Source organism: Carya illinoinensis, chromosome 12, assembly GCF_018687715.1.
Source record: "Carya illinoinensis cultivar Pawnee chromosome 12, C.illinoinensisPawnee_v1, whole genome shotgun sequence".
Lineage (NCBI taxonomy): Eukaryota > Viridiplantae > Streptophyta > Magnoliopsida > Fagales > Juglandaceae > Carya > Carya illinoinensis.
Window position 1 is genome coordinate 29,388,067 of NC_056763.1, and position 20,355 is coordinate 29,408,421.

The 20,355-nt window shown below is 36.5% G+C and overlaps 4 protein-coding genes across 4 annotated transcripts; 2 read left to right on the plus strand and 2 right to left on the minus strand.

The window, feature by feature from the left end:
• The first annotated feature begins 1,309 nt into the window (after positions 1 to 1,309).
• Positions 1,310 to 8,872, plus strand: LOC122288843 (cyclic nucleotide-gated ion channel 4-like). Its single transcript, XM_043095634.1, has 7 exons — positions 1,310 to 1,969; positions 3,407 to 3,622; positions 4,712 to 5,025; positions 5,889 to 5,997; positions 7,269 to 7,505; positions 7,865 to 7,951; positions 8,146 to 8,872. The coding sequence occupies exons 1-7, from the start codon at positions 1,406 to 1,408 to the stop codon at positions 8,662 to 8,664; spliced, it is 2,046 nt and encodes a 681-aa protein (XP_042951568.1). The 5' UTR covers positions 1,310 to 1,405; the 3' UTR covers positions 8,665 to 8,872.
• Positions 8,873 to 10,958: 2,086 nt separating this feature from the next.
• On the minus strand, positions 10,959 to 12,226 carry LOC122290022 (dynein light chain 2, cytoplasmic-like). The gene is made up of 2 exons (XM_043097529.1): positions 11,965 to 12,226; positions 10,959 to 11,294 (listed from the first exon to the last, which is right to left on the minus strand). Exons 1-2 carry the CDS (start codon positions 12,100 to 12,102, stop codon positions 11,106 to 11,108), a joined length of 327 nt encoding a protein of 108 aa, XP_042953463.1. The 5' UTR covers positions 12,103 to 12,226; the 3' UTR covers positions 10,959 to 11,105.
• A 732-nt stretch (positions 12,227 to 12,958) lies between these two features.
• LOC122289994 lies at positions 12,959 to 14,688 on the plus strand. Its single transcript, XM_043097492.1, has 2 exons — positions 12,959 to 13,937; positions 14,120 to 14,688. The coding sequence occupies exons 1-2, from the start codon at positions 13,473 to 13,475 to the stop codon at positions 14,477 to 14,479; spliced, it is 825 nt and encodes a 274-aa protein (XP_042953426.1). The 5' UTR covers positions 12,959 to 13,472; the 3' UTR covers positions 14,480 to 14,688.
• Positions 14,689 to 15,341: 653 nt separating this feature from the next.
• On the minus strand, positions 15,342 to 18,856 carry LOC122289995 (vesicle-associated protein 4-1-like). The gene is made up of 7 exons (XM_043097493.1): positions 18,390 to 18,856; positions 17,815 to 17,885; positions 17,198 to 17,279; positions 16,943 to 17,061; positions 15,777 to 15,854; positions 15,561 to 15,680; positions 15,342 to 15,449 (listed from the first exon to the last, which is right to left on the minus strand). Exons 1-7 carry the CDS (start codon positions 18,661 to 18,663, stop codon positions 15,396 to 15,398), a joined length of 798 nt encoding a protein of 265 aa, XP_042953427.1. The 5' UTR covers positions 18,664 to 18,856; the 3' UTR covers positions 15,342 to 15,395.
• Positions 18,857 to 20,355: the final 1,499 nt, after the last annotated feature.

A 20,355-nucleotide genomic window follows, 5' to 3' on the forward strand; every position in this document is an offset into this window, starting at 1 on the left:
TACATATATATAAGAATATATATTTATTTATTTTCTATGTAAGATTCTTTAATCATTCCAAAACGGGCGCGCAGGGCTGTCCGTCTTTTTTATGTTGAGAACAGGTAAAACTTTCCATTGCGCGCTCTCGATGAAACATGACTTGGTAGCAAGATCGATCAAACAGTACTTCCGGCCTTTTGAGTTGACATGCATTGGCGGCCTTCTACTGCCTCGACATGTTGCACCCGCCCAGACTTCATTTGCACTTAACATTCTTGATTATTTTGTTTAGAGATCGAAAGACTTTACATTTATTAACAATTCATAAAATGTTGATATCAATTGCTGCGTAGAAGGGAGTCATGCATGATATCTTTCTTCGTTCTTTAATTTTGGGCTGGCTAAGCTGGTATCTTGCAGTAGTTGCGTGCAGATCAGGTTGTGCGATACAGTACTACGTACTATATATCTGGGTTTGAATATGTGAATTTAGTTTTGTTATACATGAATGATGATGAGTTATTATAATTAGAAGAATAATTAATAATTTGTATGAGATAATAAGATTATTTATGTATTTTTCAATATTTTGCAAGGAGCTGAAAGAAGGTCAGATCATGGGAGGTACAACTACAAGTTTGCGTGACTGATCATGAATGTTATACGAGGAATATGCTTTGTGTGTGCAAGTTGTGCACTCCAGCTTAATTTCCTTCCAAAACTTAAAGTGCAAATATTAATTAAGCAACTACGTACAGAGGATGTTTGGATTGTATTAACCAATTAAAAAAAATGTTATTCATAGTACTTTTAATGGTATTCATTTTACCCTTATATATATATTATATATTTAGTGTTAAATAATTAATAGATAAGTGAAAAGTGAGATATATATATATATAGTAACGAAAATTCTAAAATCTATAGTGCTTTCATTATATTATGATGAGGTGATATTTTTCATTAATTATTAAATTTATTTTTTAAAAGATAATAAAAAATATTACATATTATACATATAATAAAATGAAAATAGGATGTTTATAAGGTTAATTATTCATGCAGTGGATATAACCCGGTTCATTATATAAGTTGTTAGTATAGTGAGATATATAAAGACTTGCATGGATTGGATGTTCAAACTAAGTGGAAAAGTAAATCGCCAGAGTGGATCAGAACTGGAGGACATTCTGGTACATTAAAAGAAATTTGTCATCGTCATAGCTAGATCAGTCTAGTACTTTTTCTCCGTATCTCTCCCATGCAAGTTCCACCTCTTCAATTATTGTGTCTTTTCTTTTGGCCACTTATTAATCCCATCCCCATCCTCTAAATTAAACATCCGTGCGCAATATTTCCTTCAAAAAATAAGCTCTGATCTCTCTCTCTCTCTCTCTCTCTCTCTCTCTCTCTCTCTCTTCCCATGGCTAGCCATGAGCAAGAAATCTCACGTGCTTATTCACGCACGCACTCCATGACTGATGACGACCACAGCGATAGTGAAGAAGAAGAGCAACTGGCTGAAGAAGAAGAGGAGGAGGATGAAAAAAAAAGCAGCTCGCGTGGTGACTGTAAAAACTTGTATTTCATGTGCGGGTCTCGCCGGAGGGGAGGCTGGTCACTGGGGCAGGTCTTGGACCCGAGAGCCAGGTGGGTTCAAGAATGGAACAGGGTGTTCCTTCTGGTTTGCGCCACGGGGCTTTTCGTAGACCCTCTTTTCTTCTACGCGCTGTCCATAAGCGACACCTGCATGTGCCTCTTCGTAGACGGGTGGTTCGCCATCACCGTCACAGTGCTCCGGTGCATGACCGACGTCTTGCATGTCTGGAACATGTGGTTACAGCTCAAAATGGCAAACCGGTCCTCTGCAGTGGCTGGAACGACGACTGGGCTCAGGGACACCAGTGCTGGCACCGTGGCTCTCCAGTACTTGAAGGCCAAGAAGGGCTTTTTCTTTGATCTCTTTGTGATTCTTCCTCTTCCACAGGTTAGAAGTTTTCTCCTATGATCAATCATTAATCTCATAAATGGTAACTAGCTATCATCGTTGTCTTCGTACATCCTGGATCAGGATCGTTTATGTTCAATTAATTTCGTTACAAAGAGGATTCAAGCCACTGAAGAACACATGAACATATGTTCCATTTTTCATGTTCAGGGTTTTTAGTAAGCTTGCGTTTGAGCTACTGATGACCAGTGCATGACATTCGTTGTTTTTATTCAAGCAGAGTACCCTCGATACACTCCATTCCGAACATGTGATGTCGAGTGTCTTTTCCTCGTTTTTAGCAGGACTAGGATTTGAAAAAAGGCCATCTACTCTGCCTCTGAAACATATAGCTCGTTAGTCGTTAGTGTATTTATATATTTTTTATATTAAAAAAATAATACGCAATTGCACTAGCAATCATTTTAAACGGTACATTTGATCGGAGGGTAACATGGTATTTTCATTTAAGAATTAATTAATACTTGTTTATTTATTTCTTTTATCAATGTTCTGAAGTTAATGGCTAAAGTATATGTAGTTGTATCCATTAAATCATCTTTTTCTGACGTGATAATAAATGAGTTTTTATTTATTTATATATAAATAAAAAATTTTTATATTATGATTTTTATATATTCTTTATATATTTTAGTAATGTGATTGATTAAATTTTTTTAATATAAAATAAGTATTTTAGCTAATTATATCATTTGAGTTTATAAAAAAATATAAAAATGATTATACATAGCAAAACTCATATAAATTAATTACTGACTTCTCAAAAAATATCAAGAAGTGATGATGATTAAAAGAATCATATACAATATATTTCATAAGAGTTATATTTTTGAGATAAATTATTCTATGAATCTTTTGGTTTGACTTCCTTTCAAATTGTTTTCAAATAAAGAATCTTTGAGGTGATACTCGTTATAAACAAGCGGATGCTTCCGTCCAACTTTGGCGCTTGTAAAGTTAACTTGTCATGGCTGCATAAAATATAAAAAAAATTAAAACATTTAAAACAAAATAAATGTGACTGTTTTTTTTTTAAATAATACCAAAATTAAAAACTTTAAAGTTTAAAAAGTAAATTAGAAATTAAGAATCTTCAAAATAAAATTAAATAAACGTAATAACATAAATTAATTTTTTTTTTCAAAACAATAACATAAATTAGTTAAGAATCAAAACCATAAACCTGGCCTACTAAAAAATAGAAAAAAGAAAAGAAAAGACCACCCATTTTCAAGGTCATGACCATGCATGGCCCAAGTCGAGCTGTCCACTCTATCTATTGGCGGTTCAATCCGAAAGTATTGGAAGCATCTTCAGAGACTTGTATATGTTTTGAACACATCTAATACAACCTTAGAAAATTTGTATATGAAGTGTAATATGGTACTAACATATTATAAACTGAACGTATCGCAGGTGGTTTTATGGGTAGCCATTCCGTCGCTGCTGGAAAGAGGGCAAGTCACCATTGTGATGACAGTGTACTTGATCATATTTCTTTTCCAGTATCTACCGAAGATCTACCATTCTGTCTGCCTCTTACGTCGCATGCAAAGCTTCTCTGGCTACATTTTTGGAACAGTTTGGTGGGGAATAGCCCTCAACTTGATTGCATATTTTGTAGCCTCGCATGTAAGTTACCTTTTCCGGTTCATTCTTATATATATCGGCCTTATCCTACTTAATTAATTTTATGCGAAAGTTATAATATTTCTTTGATTTGGCTCCTACAACTTAACGCGTATAAATTAGTTAAGATGGATTGTTAGCAGACAAAAAAAGACAAAAAAAAATTATGACGAATCGAAGAACAGATCGCTAACCTCTTCATTATTATTTTGATAAGGTGGGGTGGCCTGGTGGGGATGATCTCTATGGACTCCTCCAGGCTCTCTTACGGGAAAGGAGACAAATGATCCTCTCAAATCACTAACATCCGCATATTAATTATGCAGATGAGTGCCATGTTACCGTTAGCTAATTTCCGATGTATTGAGGTGCATGGAGGAAAATAGGTATGACGTACACCTAGCTATAATAGGTTGAAAAGTTGTCATAAAGACAAAATAGGTCTAGCCTTACACAAAAGGAGAAGGAGAATAGCTGGTCATTATTATAAGCCTCCGAGAAAAAGTTGACGAAAAGAACAAGCCACAATGATCACTTAGGCATAAAGTTAATGCATGGAGAATCGTGTCCATTAGACCAGGGAACCAGCTTGAATCCTTAATCCCGAAAGGATAACCAAATATTATCAATCGATACTCATACATGTAGTTTGTGTTTTATCTTTTGTCGAAATCTTGAAAATAGTCACCAGACCCTAGGCGCCTCACTTAAGTAAAAAAATTAATATTTTTTTAACTATATAATATTACTATTCAACTGTACGCCTGCATGTTTACATGTGTGTGCTCAGAAATTTAAGATTTTTCCTGGGATGATTGACAGTCCAATATTCATTCAAAATTAACAATATATATATACACACACATATACACACATGAGTGCGGGTTAATTAATTACGGACCAAACGTCTATTATTTACAACCATTACAGAGTAGATTTCCAAGATTCAAATCCTTTTCATTTGTCTCAAAACAAAAAGAGAATGGCGTTTTACCACGAAAAAAATGGATTTATTTTTTGACATCAACACCAGAACTTAGAAGAACACTAGTACTGTATTTTTCATTAACGATAAGTGTGTACTGTGATCAGGCAGCGGGAGCATGTTGGTACCTGCTGGGAATCCAAAGAGCTACAAAATGCCTGAAAGAGCTATGCAGAGCAACAAATGGTTGTGGGTTAAGTATGCTATCTTGCAAAGAACCTATTTATTATGGAACAACAAGCATGGTGAGCGAGAGAGCTAGATTGGCTTGGGCAGAGAACAAACAGGCTAGGTCTACTTGCTTAGAAAGCGCCGATAATTATGAGTATGGAGCTTATAAATGGACTGTTCAAATTGTTACCAACGATAGCCGCTTGGAAAAGATTCTTTTTCCCATCTTTTGGGGCCTAATGACTCTAAGGTACTATTTTTCTCCCCGTTTTACTTCTCTTCTCGGTTCACTAACCAGAGTATTTGTTTGATGAGTAATTATACAGGATACTGCTACTACTGGACCGATATCCCTACCTATGATTCAATCGATAAGTGTTTTTATTTTTTAATGTTCTTTTTTTATTTATATTTATATTATCTTTATATATTTTTTATTAAAAAAATATATAAACTCAATAATATTTACTTATTTGATTATTAAAAAAACAAAAATCGAGTTCACTACCGATTTAAACAGCATTATACAATTTTATATATATCTCCGAACATAATTTTTGTTCTTTCCAATTAATCACATTTTGTTTGGTAGCTAATTAAGAAGTTGGAGAATCAAATTTTCTTGGGCCGGGTGAAGGAAAATGCAGTATAAACAATTATTTTTAAAGAGATCATGATCTTAAAGTAGTAAAGTAGACTTTATGTGAGTAAAGATTCGGCTTTTATCCTTTTTAAGTGCATCGCCATTTTCCCCTCTCAAATCACCTTGACATGATATGGATATGGCTTTTTCATGTGCCTTATATTGCCTGGATGTTAACTTGTTTCGAGATTGCCACATTTGTCAAAAGCAGTTGTTTTCCGCCTCTTTTATATGCAGTTCAGAAATGAAATAAAATAAAATATTATTATAAGATATTTTTTTAATATTAATTTTATTTTAAAATTTAAAAAAATAAAATTATTTATTATATTTTACATAAAAATTTAGAAAAATAATAATAATTATATAAGATGATATAAGATAATTTAATTTTATATAATCAAACTAATCTAATTTAATAATATTGCATGCATGCGTGCTCATTAATCAATATTCTTTGTTATGAGCAGCACTTTTGGGAGCTTGGAGAGCACTACAGAATGGTTAGAGGTTGCTTTTAATATCATCGTTCTTACCAGTGGACTCCTTTTGGTCACCATGTTGATTGGAAATATCAAGGTAATCTTTTTTTATTATATATATAGCCAGTACTCAATTTTTTTCAGGGTCAAGCAAAATTTAAAATATAACTAGATGTTTTTTTATTCTATTTGTAAATAATTTTTTTGTAATATAAAATAATTAAGATATAAAATAAAAATAAAATACATTTAATATAACCTATGTATTAAAAAAGTATGCCATTATGTGTCAAGAATAATATATTATTAAAATAACATAAAAGACACTTGTAGAATCATACAAATATATCAAATAAAAAAAATATAGTGTCTAAAATTATAACTTGTATTTTTTTAAAAAAATAAAATTATTTTAAATCTAAATCAAAATTTTTAACTATTTTTCATAACTAAATTATTTTGTTAGAAACTCATGATCTTCAATTTTGTTGCGGAGTCAAAGCTGAGCCTATGGATGTAATTGTTGGCCCGTAGTCTATAGAAGAACTGCAAAGCAGTAGACGACAGCTTTAAAGTGTCTTTTTGCAGATTGCAAGGAAAAGATTTTTTTTTTTTTTACCAGTAAAATTGATGCAAACGGCAAAGGAGAAGAAAAGAGGCACTGTGCTTATTCATAAAAATCATCTGAATTTTTTTTTATATTATTAATAGTGAAAACGGGGCCAAGATAATTTTTTAGAAAATGGGCCAATAGAAGATGGGATTAATATCATCATATTAAATCTTAAAAAATTAATATATATATATATATATATATATAAATATTTTTTCAAACTTTGGGCGGGAAGCCCTTCATAGTTCCGCCACAGTACGTAGCTAATATATAACAGAGTAATGTATTACCAAAATTAAAAGCGCAGTACACTGCTCTATATACGTATTATAAAAAACAAAAGCATTTAATGGCCTAACACATTAACGCATCCTTCGATCATTAATAGACTGTCGAATGATGATATGTAAAATGGAAGAAAAATGTGACTATTTATGAGTAAATTAAAACGGGAAATAATTGCTAACTTTTTGTCTATTAACATGTGCAATATTCATTAGAATTTAAAGGAATGCTATACTCTATATTTATATTTTATTTTCATTTCACTAAATAAGATATGACATATTTATTATTATTAGATTATAAAGAATCATATAATAAAGAATTATCTAATAATTATAAATGTGTCATATCTTATATAGTAGGATAAGAGTGATATGATAGTGTTATATAGAATTTTCCTTAATATTTTCGTTGTCTCATGTTTTCCTGAATTCATATTAATACATAGTTATGGGTATGGATCGATGCAGGTGTTCTTGCACGCAACAACGTCGAAGAAACAAGCAATGCAATTGAAAATGAGGAATATAGAGTGGTGGATGAAGAAGAGGCGGTTGCCTCAGGGGTTCAGGCAGCGTGTTCGTAACTATGAGAGGCAACGATGGGCGGCTATGCGTGGTGTTGATGAATGCGAGATGATAAGCAATCTCCCCGTTGGCCTTAGGAGGGACATCAAGTATCATCTCTGCTTGGACTTGGTTAGACAGGTACCTACCTAATTAATTAATTAATTAATTTAAATATATATTGTTATTTGAGTAATTATTTGTTTAATTTTAGTGAAATTCACTTTTCTGTAAACAATTTGCGTAACATGCATTTATACGGTTTAAACTTGTACCCAGCTAGTATATATTACTCAAATTAAAATGAAATATATAATAGCTATATATTGTCTAAATTAAGGTAGGACACAGTTTGAGATTTTAAGATTTAATTAGTTCTACAAAAAGTCCAAGTAATTAATAGAAATTAGCTAGGGGTCCCAACAAAGAAAAAGGCCAGGAATGATTGCATGTGCTATGGATTGTGTTTTTAAGTGCTAACTTTGTCGAATCTGTATCAGGTGCCATTGTTCCAGCACATGGATGATCTGGTCCTAGAGAACATATGCGACCGCGTGAAGTCCCTCATATTCACCAAGGGAGAAACTGTAAGTTGCAAAATAAATTCGAATATAGGAATAATTACACTGCTAAAATAGAAAGAAGAATTGGAAGCTCGAGTAAAGTTAACCATGAAGTTGTTGTTTTGTCAATATCTTGCTTTAAGATGCATATATAATTGTTCCTTTAAATTACTCGATCGGTCACCACGCTCCCGTTACTCCGATTATCTTTAATGTAGATTACCAGAGAGGGCGATCCAGTTCAAAGAATGCTATTTATAGTAAGGGGTCACCTTCAAAGCAGCCAAGTTCTTCGAGATGGCGTCAAGAGTTGCTGCATGTTAGGCCCCGGAAACTTCAGTGGGGATGAGCTTCTTTCCTGGTGCCTCAGACGACCCTTTATCGAAAGGCTTCCACCGTCTTCATCAACACTAGTCACCATCGAAACCACAGAAGCATTTGGGCTGGAAGCGGATGATGTGAAATATGTCACGCAGCACTTTCGTTACACATTTGTGAACGAGAAGGTTAAGAGGAGCGCCAGATATTACTCGCCCGGATGGAGAACATGGGCGGCCGTGGCAATTCAATTGTCCTGGAGGAGGTATAAGCACCGGTTAACGCTAAACTCTTTGTCATTTATAAGGCCGAGGAGGCCCGTCTCTCGGTGTTCTTCCATGGGAGAGGACAGGCTCCGGCTTTACACGGCTTTATTAACTTCGCCAAAGCCAGATCAAGATGATTTTTTCGACTATTAAAATCATTCGAAAGCTGAATGTATGGTATAATTTGTGAAGTTACTCTGGCTTCGATCTGTACGTTATTCTGCCTTTAATGCTAGGGAGAGTGTTCGGAGAACATTAAAGGAATTGACCGGACCAGCTTCTTGGTTCCATGATCAGATACTTATTAGGTTATAATAATGGGATCGTGGTACTGAAACTAAGGTTCGGTTTGGCGACTTAAGAATTTTGACATAAGAATTTTGAGTAATATTATATTTTAATATTATTATTGTTTTAGTATTTAAAAAAATCGAATTATTTATTATATTTTGTATGGAGATTTGAAAATGTTGTAATGATGAAATAAAAATTTTAAATTTAAGATGAGAATTTTAATTAAAACTTGTTGGCAAATCCAAAAATCTGCAGCTGTGAGCCATTTCTTAGTGAAATTGCCTATCAACAAACAATCTTCGATCTAAAAGACTAAAGAAAAGAAATTTAAATTTGCAGCAGTCATAATATTTACTTCTTTAATAATATCTTATTAGGGGTGTAAAAAAAACCACCGGATCAACTACCACCGACTCCGACTGGCAAGTTGAATTAGGAATCGGCCGAAACCAGTGGAGAACCGGTTGGCCGGTAGTTGGAAATATACAAAACCGAGTGTTGGCCGGTTCGATTCCAGTTGAAACTAAGCAAGAACTGAAGAACCGGCCAATGTAATGTTATATATAATTTTTTACATATTTTATATATAAAATGATGTTGAAATGGCATTGTTTTGTTTTAATGAGTATGACAAAAAAAGAAAAGCAAATGGCAACGGTGTCATTTCTTGGTTAGGGTTAACTTACCCTTCGTCTTCCCCGCTATCCCTCTATTTTCTTTTTTTGTGTTGTTTCTCTCCATTTCTCCCTCTTCTCCATTTCTCTTTCTCCAATCTCCTGCCAACAAGCATCCACTCACAGTGGCACAACTTTTAAAATTTCTCTCAAAGGAGCGCCTCCCAGCCGGCGACAAACCCTCACCACGGCCTTCTCTCTCCTCCGCTAGCCAGATAAACTGACCATGAACCGGCCGACAACCGTCAGTTTTGTTTTCCCCCCTACATGGTCAGTTTCGACTAGTTGCCAAACCAAAAATGATAATTTCGGTTAGTTTCAGTTTATAAAATCAAACCAACTAGGTCGGTTTTCAGCCTTATATTCTATTGTGGACCAACACCTTTTACACTTTTCCTCTAAAGGTCAAGTGTACCCGGAATTCATACAAGGTACTTCAAGATGTCCATGAATTGGGTACCTATTCGAAGGACAAGATGAGAAAGAAGAAACAAAAATGATCGATGTTGGCCAAAATTAGACCTGATGAGTGAATCCTTAGCTGAATTGATAGGCCACGTCAAACGTTTCTAGTGAATAGGTCAATTGTGGGTGATTTACTTGATATTTCAGCATGATTTTTACTCAATAAATTTCTGCTTTAATAGCCACTCGTGCAATGATTGTGGTACATTTTTTAATCATCGTCCAGCTGTAAACTCTTGTATTCGTGTCCCGGTAGAGTACAAGATTAATTATATGAAAAAAGTTACTTTGCCCACTAAGTGTTATCGCTCTAGTGAGTTGGTTCAATTTTTTTTTTTTTTCTATTTTTATTTAATGATCAAGAAAATGATTTTAAATATATTGATATATATTTATTTTAGTTTTTAAAAATATTTAAATATATTAAAAAAATGTGAATAAAAAATGAAAAAACAATACAAAAGCAACTGCACCGTTCTAATTATATATATATTACTCGTTGGTTTGTCTTTTTCTTCTTCTCTTTGTAGGAACTTCTCTTAATTTCTTATTAATTTTATGCATCAGTTGATGAAAGAGGCTTGATTTTTGTTGTTCTATCACCATCTTCGCTTACAAGAGAGAACAAATCTTCTCAGGCTTATATTTTATATATGTACTTGATGGTGATGGTCTAAAATTTTTTAAAGGTTTGATTCGCATGGATAAATTGTCCTTACCTTATGTTAGAGATAATTAAGTTGTTTAGAGGTCATTAAGTTGTTTTATTGCTTAAAGGTTTGTTCTTGTTGGTAGGGAGATTTATTTTAAGGCATGTATTTTTTATCTATCTTTATTGGTTTTTATGTAATTTTGATATTCCTCTGCCAGAAATAGGGTTTTTTCTTAATAAATTTGGGAAGGGATCACTCTTGGACATGTGGCCCTAACTCTTCTTTAAAAAAAAAAAAAAAAAAAGTACTTGATGGCGTAATAATCTTCTAGTTTCGGTGGCAGCTTGGGCTGAGATCAAACTTCCAGGACCAAATATTGTTAATTAAGATGGGTGTCGCCATTGAATTATGACTTTTTCAAAGATCTTTCTTGTTTCCATATATACTTACGCGCGTACAGAAGAAGTTATACAAGAAGATCAGTAATGAATTAAGAAGAAAATATGTATCATGCTTTCGTCTCCAAAGCTGCAAATTGGCTTGTCTCAGCTTCTGGACCCGCAGAGCCCCTGAAGAGCAAAATTGCAAGGCTGCCTATGCAAAAATAGATGAAACAGCCAGAGCAATGGGTCACAAAGGAACCGAAATCTGTCCCTACAATGCATTGCCATCCAGGTCCATGCGCCTTATCAAAATCCTGCAATCATATATGATACAAGCCGAGTCAATATTCCAAAAGACCAATCATTCGGCCAAAGTACTCATGCTTCTTTTGGAAGGTTGCACTTCCATAGATATAATTTGCACAGATCTTTTGGAAAGTTGCACTCATGGTTTGCCGGCCCAGATATTAACCGATACCCATTGATGACATTTTTCAGCCAATTGCAAAGCTTTTGTGGCACCTAAATCATTTCAATTTTGACCAAGTTTTTGTTATAATATTCGCAGGCTAGATTGCTAGCAAGCACTAGCCAAGCAAGGTAAGAAATCAATGACACAGGTAATTTGGAAAGGAAAGGCTTTGTCAAAGATTTCGAACACAGCATGCGCGTACAAGGCTATTTATAACAGTGACATTAACTGACAGGAGTAGGTTCTCTATGCATCAGAACTTTGATATTTAAAAAAAAAAAAAAATGAGAGAAATGATAAAGGGTAACTATACAGATCATAATACCATCTGATCTTGACCGGATCTTCTAATTCAAAAGTTCATGATCTGATAAAGTTATCGTAGGTTGTTTCAGGAGAGAGCTAGCATCATCAATTAATAGAGTGCAAAACTCCATCTCATAATATATTGACATGTTGAAAAAAAAAAAAATTAAAAAAAAAAAATCTAGTACGTAGTAGTAGTACTGTACCTGTTTTATGAAGCGGGCGATCTCGGTGGCCTCAGTGACATCGAAAAAGTCGAGCGCTTTCGCTGCTAGATCAAGAGCATCTTGCTGCATGGTTTGGAGCATGTCAGTCTCCCCAACAACTGCTTTTCCTTCTAGCATGGCTTAGCTAATACAATAGAGATCGATGTAATAATAGGACGTAATTTCTTAAACGTACAGTTTTTGGAGACAAGATTGTGGATGAGGGTATTACGGGAGTGGTGGAGATTATATAGCTAGAGTATGTTCTTTTGGAATAAAGGGGCTGGTCCTGGCTAGTGGGTCAGCCACTTACCAAAAAACAAAAGAGGGCGGCTGATTAATATTATGGACGTATATATCTTGATGGCATATATGTGGTCACCATGCAGCAGATCATGCTGTGTGGATTAATTATATATGGCAAATAACCACTTTGGATATATGCTGCATGCGATGAGCCAAGTTGATCATTCTGACCTCCGGCAAATGGCTCTCAGGCACTAGCTGGCTTCACCATTATGGTCAGCAGCCAGCACATACATATATGGCGTACTTGAGATGCAATCTAGAATTAATTTATATAGCAAATTAAGTCTATGAAAATTTACCACAGCTTTTAATTTATGGTCCTAACTTTAATCTTGGACACTTGCTTCCTTTTTTGTAGCGTATCAGCAAGATCTTGCCTTGTGTCTTGGTAAGATTTGATTGCAACCTAATATGTTGCCAAGTTCTATTAATTGAAGTCTATTTTGCTCGATCGAGACTCGTGGCTTCCAGATTCTGTCATAGGACACGTACGTTGGTTTCATGTTTATCATGTGACATATCAACTAGCTAGTAAGATACATGAATCTAATTCATCAGCAACTCGATACAAGAAATTTAGCCCTTTGTGATACGTAACATTGTTTTCCCCATATCACCATAATCACAATTAAAAAAAAAAAAAAAGCATTTAAAAACTAAAAAAGTCTTGTTTTGTTTTGTATACAAAAAAATCTCCATTGTTGTGGCCGGAGGGTTGGAGCGCAACGGAATGCCTTTCGACGTTAAAGACCAACGTTCAAGATTTTTCTTTTGTAGTTTTAAAGATTTCTTATGAAGCCTTCCCTCCTTAGTCCACCAGATAAAATGTGGTGGCGATATGGCTGATCCTCACTGTCATTTACAAACAACCGGCACTATCGCCTCTACAACGGAACGATTTCCAACCATATGCATAACACCACCTTCTTTCCTGTCCGATTTTCCTGCCCTTCCCCTCCCAAGATATAATTAAGCAAAAGAAACAGTCAAAACCTGTCAAACTTTGTAGCCTTCCCAACATCATCTTATCCACATTTCGCTCCCGACCACCATCAACCCATTATCCGTAATTTCCCATATTCCAGGTATTATTACATGTCGCATTCTTTCGCATCAAGCTTCTGATCTCTCCCTTCCCTTTTGTGATCTCTTATGCACCGCCACGGTTTGTCAACAAGGCGACGAGACGATACACATTAATGTCGCCTCGTTGTTTCGCCTGCTTCTGCAGGCGAAGCACCTCGAAGAGGTCGTCGTCACTAAGGGAACGGAAAAACGCCACGGCAGATGTGTCGGCGGAAGAGCAGCGACGCAGTGGGCCGGTATTTGTGGAGCTGTTCTGCTCGCAGGGCTGCTCCACGTCGCCAGAGGCTGAGCTGTTGGTGTCGAGGCTTGGGAGGGGGGACTTAGATGGGCTGGACCTGCCGCCCGTATTGGTTCTGGGCTTTCACGTGGACTACTGGGATTATATGGGTTGGAAGGACCCGTTTGGGTCCAGCCAGTGGACCGTAAGGCAAAAGGCCTATGTTGAGGCCCTCAAACTCGACACCATTTTCACCCCCCAGCTGGTGGTTCAGGGTAGGGCCCATTGTGTTGGCAACGATGAAAATGCTCTATTGGCCGCCATCAAGAATGCACCCAGAGTTCCTGCTCCCACGTTCCGGGTTAGTATATTTCTCCTCCTTCTAACTTTGTGGATTTTTTTTTATCAGAATATAGATCCATATTTCTTATGTTAGGTTATATCGGGTCCCAGTTGAAATGAAGCTTTCTGCAATTTATAGTAAAATGTTCATCTTTTTCAAGTATAAAACTTTGATCGTTATGCAAACTTTAATTTGAACAGGCAACCTTCCAAAGGCCGACGTCGGATTCCTTGCAAGTCTCCCTAACCGGATGTCTAAGGACAAAGGTGGACAATCGTGGTGCCAATGTCATGGTGGCATTGTACGAATGCGGGTTGGTCACAGACTGCCTCGAGGGGGAGAACAAAGGTCGAGTTCTATCCAGTGACTTCGTTGTTAGAAAACTTCAAAAGCTCTACACCCTCAAAGATATGCCTGCCAAGAAGACGATTTCCGGAACTGTAAATTTCCCTTTATGGCAAGGATTCAATAGCAGCAACTGTGGCGTCGCTGTCTTTGTTCAAAATAGCTCTAATCAAATTTTTGGTTCGCAGAACTTTCAGTTGCCGGAGAACTTATGAGGTGGACACACCAATGTTCTTTACTAGAGTCGTTTTTCTGGCGCAGACATTAGACCATTTATGTATAGGACGTATTCTGTTTTTATATCCTGCGTTGTTTTTTAAGTACTGGCTGAAGTTTATATTAGGAGATGCAGAGACAGATAGTTGCATTACAGTAAAATTCTTCTTTTTTATGATTGGAATTGAATTCCTACGTATTGCATTTAGTGGGGGTATGGTGTGAGTGTGCATCTTTGATTGCCATGTTTGTTTTTTTCTTGGGGTTTTATCGCATTTCTGTTTAGAGAAGGTGCATGCTCTGTTTATTCACTCTGTGCATGGAACTATGGAAGTATGCATGTGAAGGCTGGCCTGATCACCCCGTTCAATTATAATATTGATAGCCTTGTTAAGCAAGCTCATTTTCGAACTTTCATGAAAACAAAAACTCTAAGCAAGTGGAGGACTTGAGAATTTACCACCCAGTTCTCTTTTTGTGCCCGGAATACATGTTTAATATTATATCTAACAAAATTCATAAGATCAGGAATTACATTACAAGGAAACCAATGAATTACCAATCAAATATTGACTGCAAAAATAGGACTAAATACTACATGATCTTGGCATCCTAGCGACAAATACTTACATGGATTTATTTTCATACAAAGCAAAATCCACTATCTGAAAGTCCAAAGCTCATTCTAAAGTCAGGTACCTTTACCCCCTCACACTGCTCATCTCGAACACAGTCATGACATAACGTGAGATTTTTCTCTACGTGACACTCGAGTTGCCAACCCATCTTCCCATCTTCTCATGCCAGACCAAATGAATCCTGAGTATTGAGTAAACAATACACCAAACTTCCTTTTTTTTCCCCCCCCAGAAAAGCAGTTGCGGCACGAGAAAATAACACATTATGCTGACTCAGTCACTCCACTGCTTCAACCTGTTGCCGCGCAAGATATTTCTCCCTCCGCTCTTTCTGAAATAGACAAGGGAAACATGGATAAAAACAAGAAAAGGAATAAGAGAGAGACTTCAAAGATTGGGCATTCTTGTCACAACAGACAAGACATGAAATATGCATACATACCCATTCATCAATTACAAGCCCTTCCCCAACTACCCGAGGTCCTGTGTCCATGGGAGGCTTCTTGCGTGCTTCAAGTGCAGCCTCAGCTTCAGCTAATTGACGCTTCAGTTTATCCAAAGCCTAGAAAGTAAGTGGAGAACACACTCAGAATATTATTATGGGACACTTGTTCACAACAGAATCGGCTATTATTCAAACTGTTGAACTTCAACTTACAGGACTAGATCGCTCCAAGTCTATAAAAACAACCCGCAAAATTTGCTCAACTATTACTTGATCCTTTTGTTCATCAAACTGGGGGAGAAAAAATTAAACAAAAAATAGTAGCTCAGCACCAACAGATATCCAAAAAATCAAAATGCAAATAGGGTGAGCTAGGGAAGGTATACTGACATATGTATGAAATCTTGGACAGATCTTTTTTCTTTCTCAATACAAATACAACAAATATATGTAGCACAGTTGCACGCGGATTCAAATAGCCAAGGGGTTTTAATCCCACTACTTACTAGCCGAATAGTAACTTGATCCTTTTGCTCATCAAACCGTGTGAGCATAGGTCGAGGAACAATTCAGGCTTCACCCCACCTATATGTATTAAAAGAATACTAGTACCACTACCACTATTACATTTATATCCAACTGAAGGGCATCCAACTGAAGGGCATGTTTGCTAAGTGAAAATTTCTTTAAATTTATAGAATTCCTGAAAAGTTTTTAAAATGTGTTTTGTAATTGCTTTGGTGAGAGCGGGTACACAGAATGAGAAGTTATGTGGATACAAATTTTTTGATGTATTTTGTAATGAGGTTTGTGAAAGTAAGTAAAGAAAGATTGATATGCGTATTCTCTGTTATATTGGATAGGCATCCCTATGAAGGGCAAACCAAAAACGTGTCCACCCCAAATAAAGTTTGCAAATATTAACAATACATATGATATAAGCCAAATGCTTCAATATAGGACAAATAAATGCAATGGAATCAATTTCAAGCACTAGACATAAAACTGCACAAAATGATTGCACAAGCTTCAACTAACTGCCTTGGAACAACACTATTTTTCATTGAGGTGGTGGAATGGGTGGAAGCTTGAACCTCACAGTGACAAATTGCCAATCTAGGTTATATATGCCCAATTTGTATCCATTACTCCTGAGAGAGAAACTTGGAACATGCAAACAGGAATCACAAGCCTTCCAACAATTCCACTGAGACAGTCATGACTACCGTTTAATTTCCAACCTAACCAAATACCACACAACTTACATTTCTAGTCTGTTATTCCATTTTGTTTCTCATCCATAAAAATCAAACACGTTTCAGACTCACAGAATGGCAGATGTAAACTAACATTCGTGAAACTAGAGCCATAAAACTTACCAATTCAGGTACATACTCAACTCCTCCTTTCACCTTCAGACTCATGATCTTGAATTTAATCTTGCTCTTCTGGTCCGCTGGTTTTTCATTGTTCTCAATATGCTCCACAAACTTAAACACTGTCCACTCATGCATGAGAGAGAAATATATAATATATTCGGAAGTGAAACATAGATAATCACAATTCAACTTCCATGCCAGTTTCGCCTAACAATTTAAAAAATGAAATTCCAACATCCTAAACACGAGTAATACCAGTTGCAATGATATTTTCTCCAGGAGCAAGGATACCACCAGGTGGACGCATATAACAGCTCTTTGGCGCTGTAGTTTGAAACTGAAGCAGGAAAAACAAACCCATTGAGATTTTCTATAGAGTTGAGCTGTTTTAAAGGGATTGATTTCATAATAATTTTATAATCTAAATACTTTCTATAACTCAGAAATTTAGATATATCATATAGACCCGATATGTATAATGTCGGGGTCCATACTGTCGGCTGACAATATTTATTGCTATGAGATACTCATACAGTATCTCTACTCGAGTTGTAAAAAGCGTACGTGTAGAAGAGTTACAGAAGATTTTAATCCACCTTCCCATTAAAATCCCTTGGAGTGGAATATAGAGTATTTAATGATGACCTAAACTCTCTTAAGCTAGAGGTCCATTATGCTAGTGGACCATGTGGTCCATTAAGCTAGGGCCCGTATCAATTGACACCGCCGAATTTTCAGAATGCCTAATGAAGTTGCCTAATAAATAATTTCAATATGCCTGGCCTACAAAGTATGTAAAAAAAATAATGCTGCCAACTCGGTGAATCCTGAAACAGAGTCGAAAGAGAGGAGCATCAAAGAGAAAACGATACCTTAAAAGCTACATGAGACCTGCTAGTGTTCTTCAATCTGATCGCGCTCTTAACTTGTTTGCCAGGTTCATCTTCACAATACACAAAACGCAATATAGTGAAACAAGAACGAAACAAATATCGAATATACCTAAATTCAATGGCTCATATAATAAACATGAGCTAGATTCTAGAAACCACTTTTTCATCTTTTATTGTGGCTTAAAATCTCAAAAGCTTGAAGAAGCCAACTCTGGAAATATGGTCTCTCTCTCTTCTTCTTCTTCTTCTTCTTCTTTTTAAATTTTTTATTATTATTTTTTTATTTTATCTTAAGCTTTCCGTAAAGATCTCACCTCAAAGGTTAACGAAATTCCATACCCAAGGAGTTTGTTTTCTAGAAAAGGCGAGCAAACGAAGCACAGAGATACTTAAAAGGAAGGTGACAAACCAACGGTAAGAACGAAAAAAGACAAAAAAACAAAACAAAATGCTAATCCGCAATCTAATTAGCAAACATGCAGCAGCAAGTTGTTAGAATTAGTCCGAGGTCGAAGTGAAGAGCTTGAGAGAGAGAGAGAGAGACGACAACGTACTTGGGAAGTACAGGTTGTTGGCAGGGTCGAGCCGGAGCCTACGCCGAGGAGGGAGCAGCGATCGCGCCACAGACGACACGGTTTTGGAGGACGACTTTAATTTGGGCCCCTCCGCTTGTTGGTTGCTATGGTTCCCTTGTCCGCTGTTACTATGCGAAAGGTTCTGCGTAGAGGAGGAAGAAGACGACGTGTTCCCCGATTGCCAAAACGGGCAGAGCCTGAAGAGCTTCAGGTCGGAGTGTGACCTGTGATGGTGGTGGTCCGCTAGGGCCATGGTCTCGCCGGGAACCGCCGCGTGTCGAGATGCTATTGGTTAGCGCATCAAAATAAAAATAAATCCAAAGGTTTTAAAAGTTTTTCGAATTTGCCTTTTTCTTTGAGAAAATCTGCCGTCTGTTTTGGGGACTCCGAGTCGAAGATGCAAAGACAATGGAGGAAGTGGCGGATACAGAACCGAGAAAATAAATAAATAAATAAGAAAGAAAGTCGGATTTTAAGAGGGCGGAATCGGGATTCTACTGGAATTGACAATGATCTGACGTCCGTGTGCTTGTCCACGTGCCGATCGAGATCATTTAAGATGCTGCTCCAGATGGTACTTTGGGACCTCGAAGTCATTAAATTGCTTGTTAAGGGCGAGCGTCATAATTCCAGGGAGGGTAGAGACCAGCCGCGAACGCGGTAAAATTACCGACTCTCGCAAAGGAGCGTTCCCAGCACACCCACACCGCGTGTGGGCAAGACGGAATGAATTAACTGCATAGATATTTTATGCGCTGAGTCGACACTGCGACATCGTATTAGAATTTAGGAGTATTATTTTTTTAATATTAATTAGGGTATTATTTATAAGATGCGAGTGTACTAGGTTTCCTATTTGTTTTGAGTGTAGGCGTGAATTGGAAGTTGTAACGTAGACTAGTGTGTCACGCGACAGAGAGACGGGTGAAAGACATTGGAAAAGGTTGTGAGGGGAAGTTGTGGTTGAGTAATGTGGGTTGGGTGGAAGATGTAAAGAGAGAGTTCCTTGAGAGGAAGGGCATCGGATTTGAAATGATTGGGGGTGGGGGGGTGTTTTGCAGATTAGGTGAAGGTAGTCGCAAGGCATTTACAATGGTCGGCTATGTTTGTTGGCATGGGATTTAGTTGGGAAGTTAGTTAGGAATTAATTAGGTGATTTTGTGACATCCCTTTTTGAATCTATGGATTTTAAATTTCAAACCAATTCTGGGTTGCGTTGGGCGCTTTGGTACTACTAAAAACTTATGTAAAAAGTCTCAACTCTCGAAAATCAACCGCGTACGGCTTCACAGATTTGGGTTAAAGTCTACTCTTTTGACGCTGGTTATGAAAGTCAAATTGTTCATACGCCCCTTTCAAAAAACAGTTCTTCTGCGGGCAGGATATTTCGCGCAGGGATGAGTTTTCAATTCCACAACAACTACAACTAATGAAATAAAAAAAAAAAATAAAACAAAAATTACTATTTGACCCACACGAACTGAACTGAGACTGGCGGGAAGGTTGAAATGCAAAACACGACCAGAGACGAAATGCAACTCATTTGACCAGAGACGAACAGCAACTCATTTCCTATTCTATCTCCTTAGCAAACCAAAATAGAAATCACCATTCCTCGAGATAGATAAAAAGACATATGGTGTTTCTTCCCTTTTCTATTATACAGAACATATTACCTCCCTTTCTCCTAAAAACAAAATCCTTGTATTCATGGTGCAGACTCCTATTCATTGCTTGAAAAGCTACTAACAAGCAATAGAATACACCCAGTCTAAAGAAGAAATTACACAACAGGAAGATTAGACATCATAACTCAGATATTCTGTTAAAATCAAAGATCCCACAGAGAGAGAGAGAGAGTACACGACAGAAACTAAATTTTCTCCGAGCCAAAACTATGACAGAAACCGAAATAGGCAAACAAGGCACGTCATAATTTAGGAAA

Excerpts from the sequence above, each read along its gene's own strand:
- LOC122290022 (XM_043097529.1), bottom strand. The coding sequence starts at position 12,102 with ATGCTAGAAGGAAAAGCAGTTGTTGGGGAGACTGACATGCTCCAAACC. Across the intron at positions 11,295-11,964 it reads TCGCCCGCTTCATAAAACAG|GATTTTGATAAGGCGCATGG; the intron begins GTACAGTACTAC and ends ATATGATTGCAG.
- LOC122289994 (XM_043097492.1), top strand. The coding sequence starts at position 13,473 with ATGTCGCCTCGTTGTTTCGCCTGCTTCTGCAGGCGAAGCACCTCGAAG. Across the intron at positions 13,938-14,119 it reads TTCCTGCTCCCACGTTCCGG|GCAACCTTCCAAAGGCCGAC; the intron begins GTTAGTATATTT and ends TAATTTGAACAG.
- LOC122289995 (XM_043097493.1), bottom strand. The coding sequence starts at position 18,663 with ATGGCCCTAGCGGACCACCACCATCACAGGTCACACTCCGACCTGAAG. Across the intron at positions 15,855-16,942 it reads TTGAGTATGTACCTGAATTG|TTTGATGAACAAAAGGATCA; the intron begins GTAAGTTTTATG and ends TTTCTCCCCCAG. Across the intron at positions 15,681-15,776 it reads ACTTGGAGCGATCTAGTCCT|GCTTTGGATAAACTGAAGCG; the intron begins GTAAGTTGAAGT and ends CTTACTTTCTAG.
- LOC122288843 (XM_043095634.1), top strand. The coding sequence starts at position 1,406 with ATGGCTAGCCATGAGCAAGAAATCTCACGTGCTTATTCACGCACGCAC. Across the intron at positions 5,026-5,888 it reads TGGGGCCTAATGACTCTAAG|CACTTTTGGGAGCTTGGAGA; the intron begins GTACTATTTTTC and ends TGTTATGAGCAG. Across the intron at positions 7,506-7,864 it reads GCTTGGACTTGGTTAGACAG|GTGCCATTGTTCCAGCACAT; the intron begins GTACCTACCTAA and ends AATCTGTATCAG.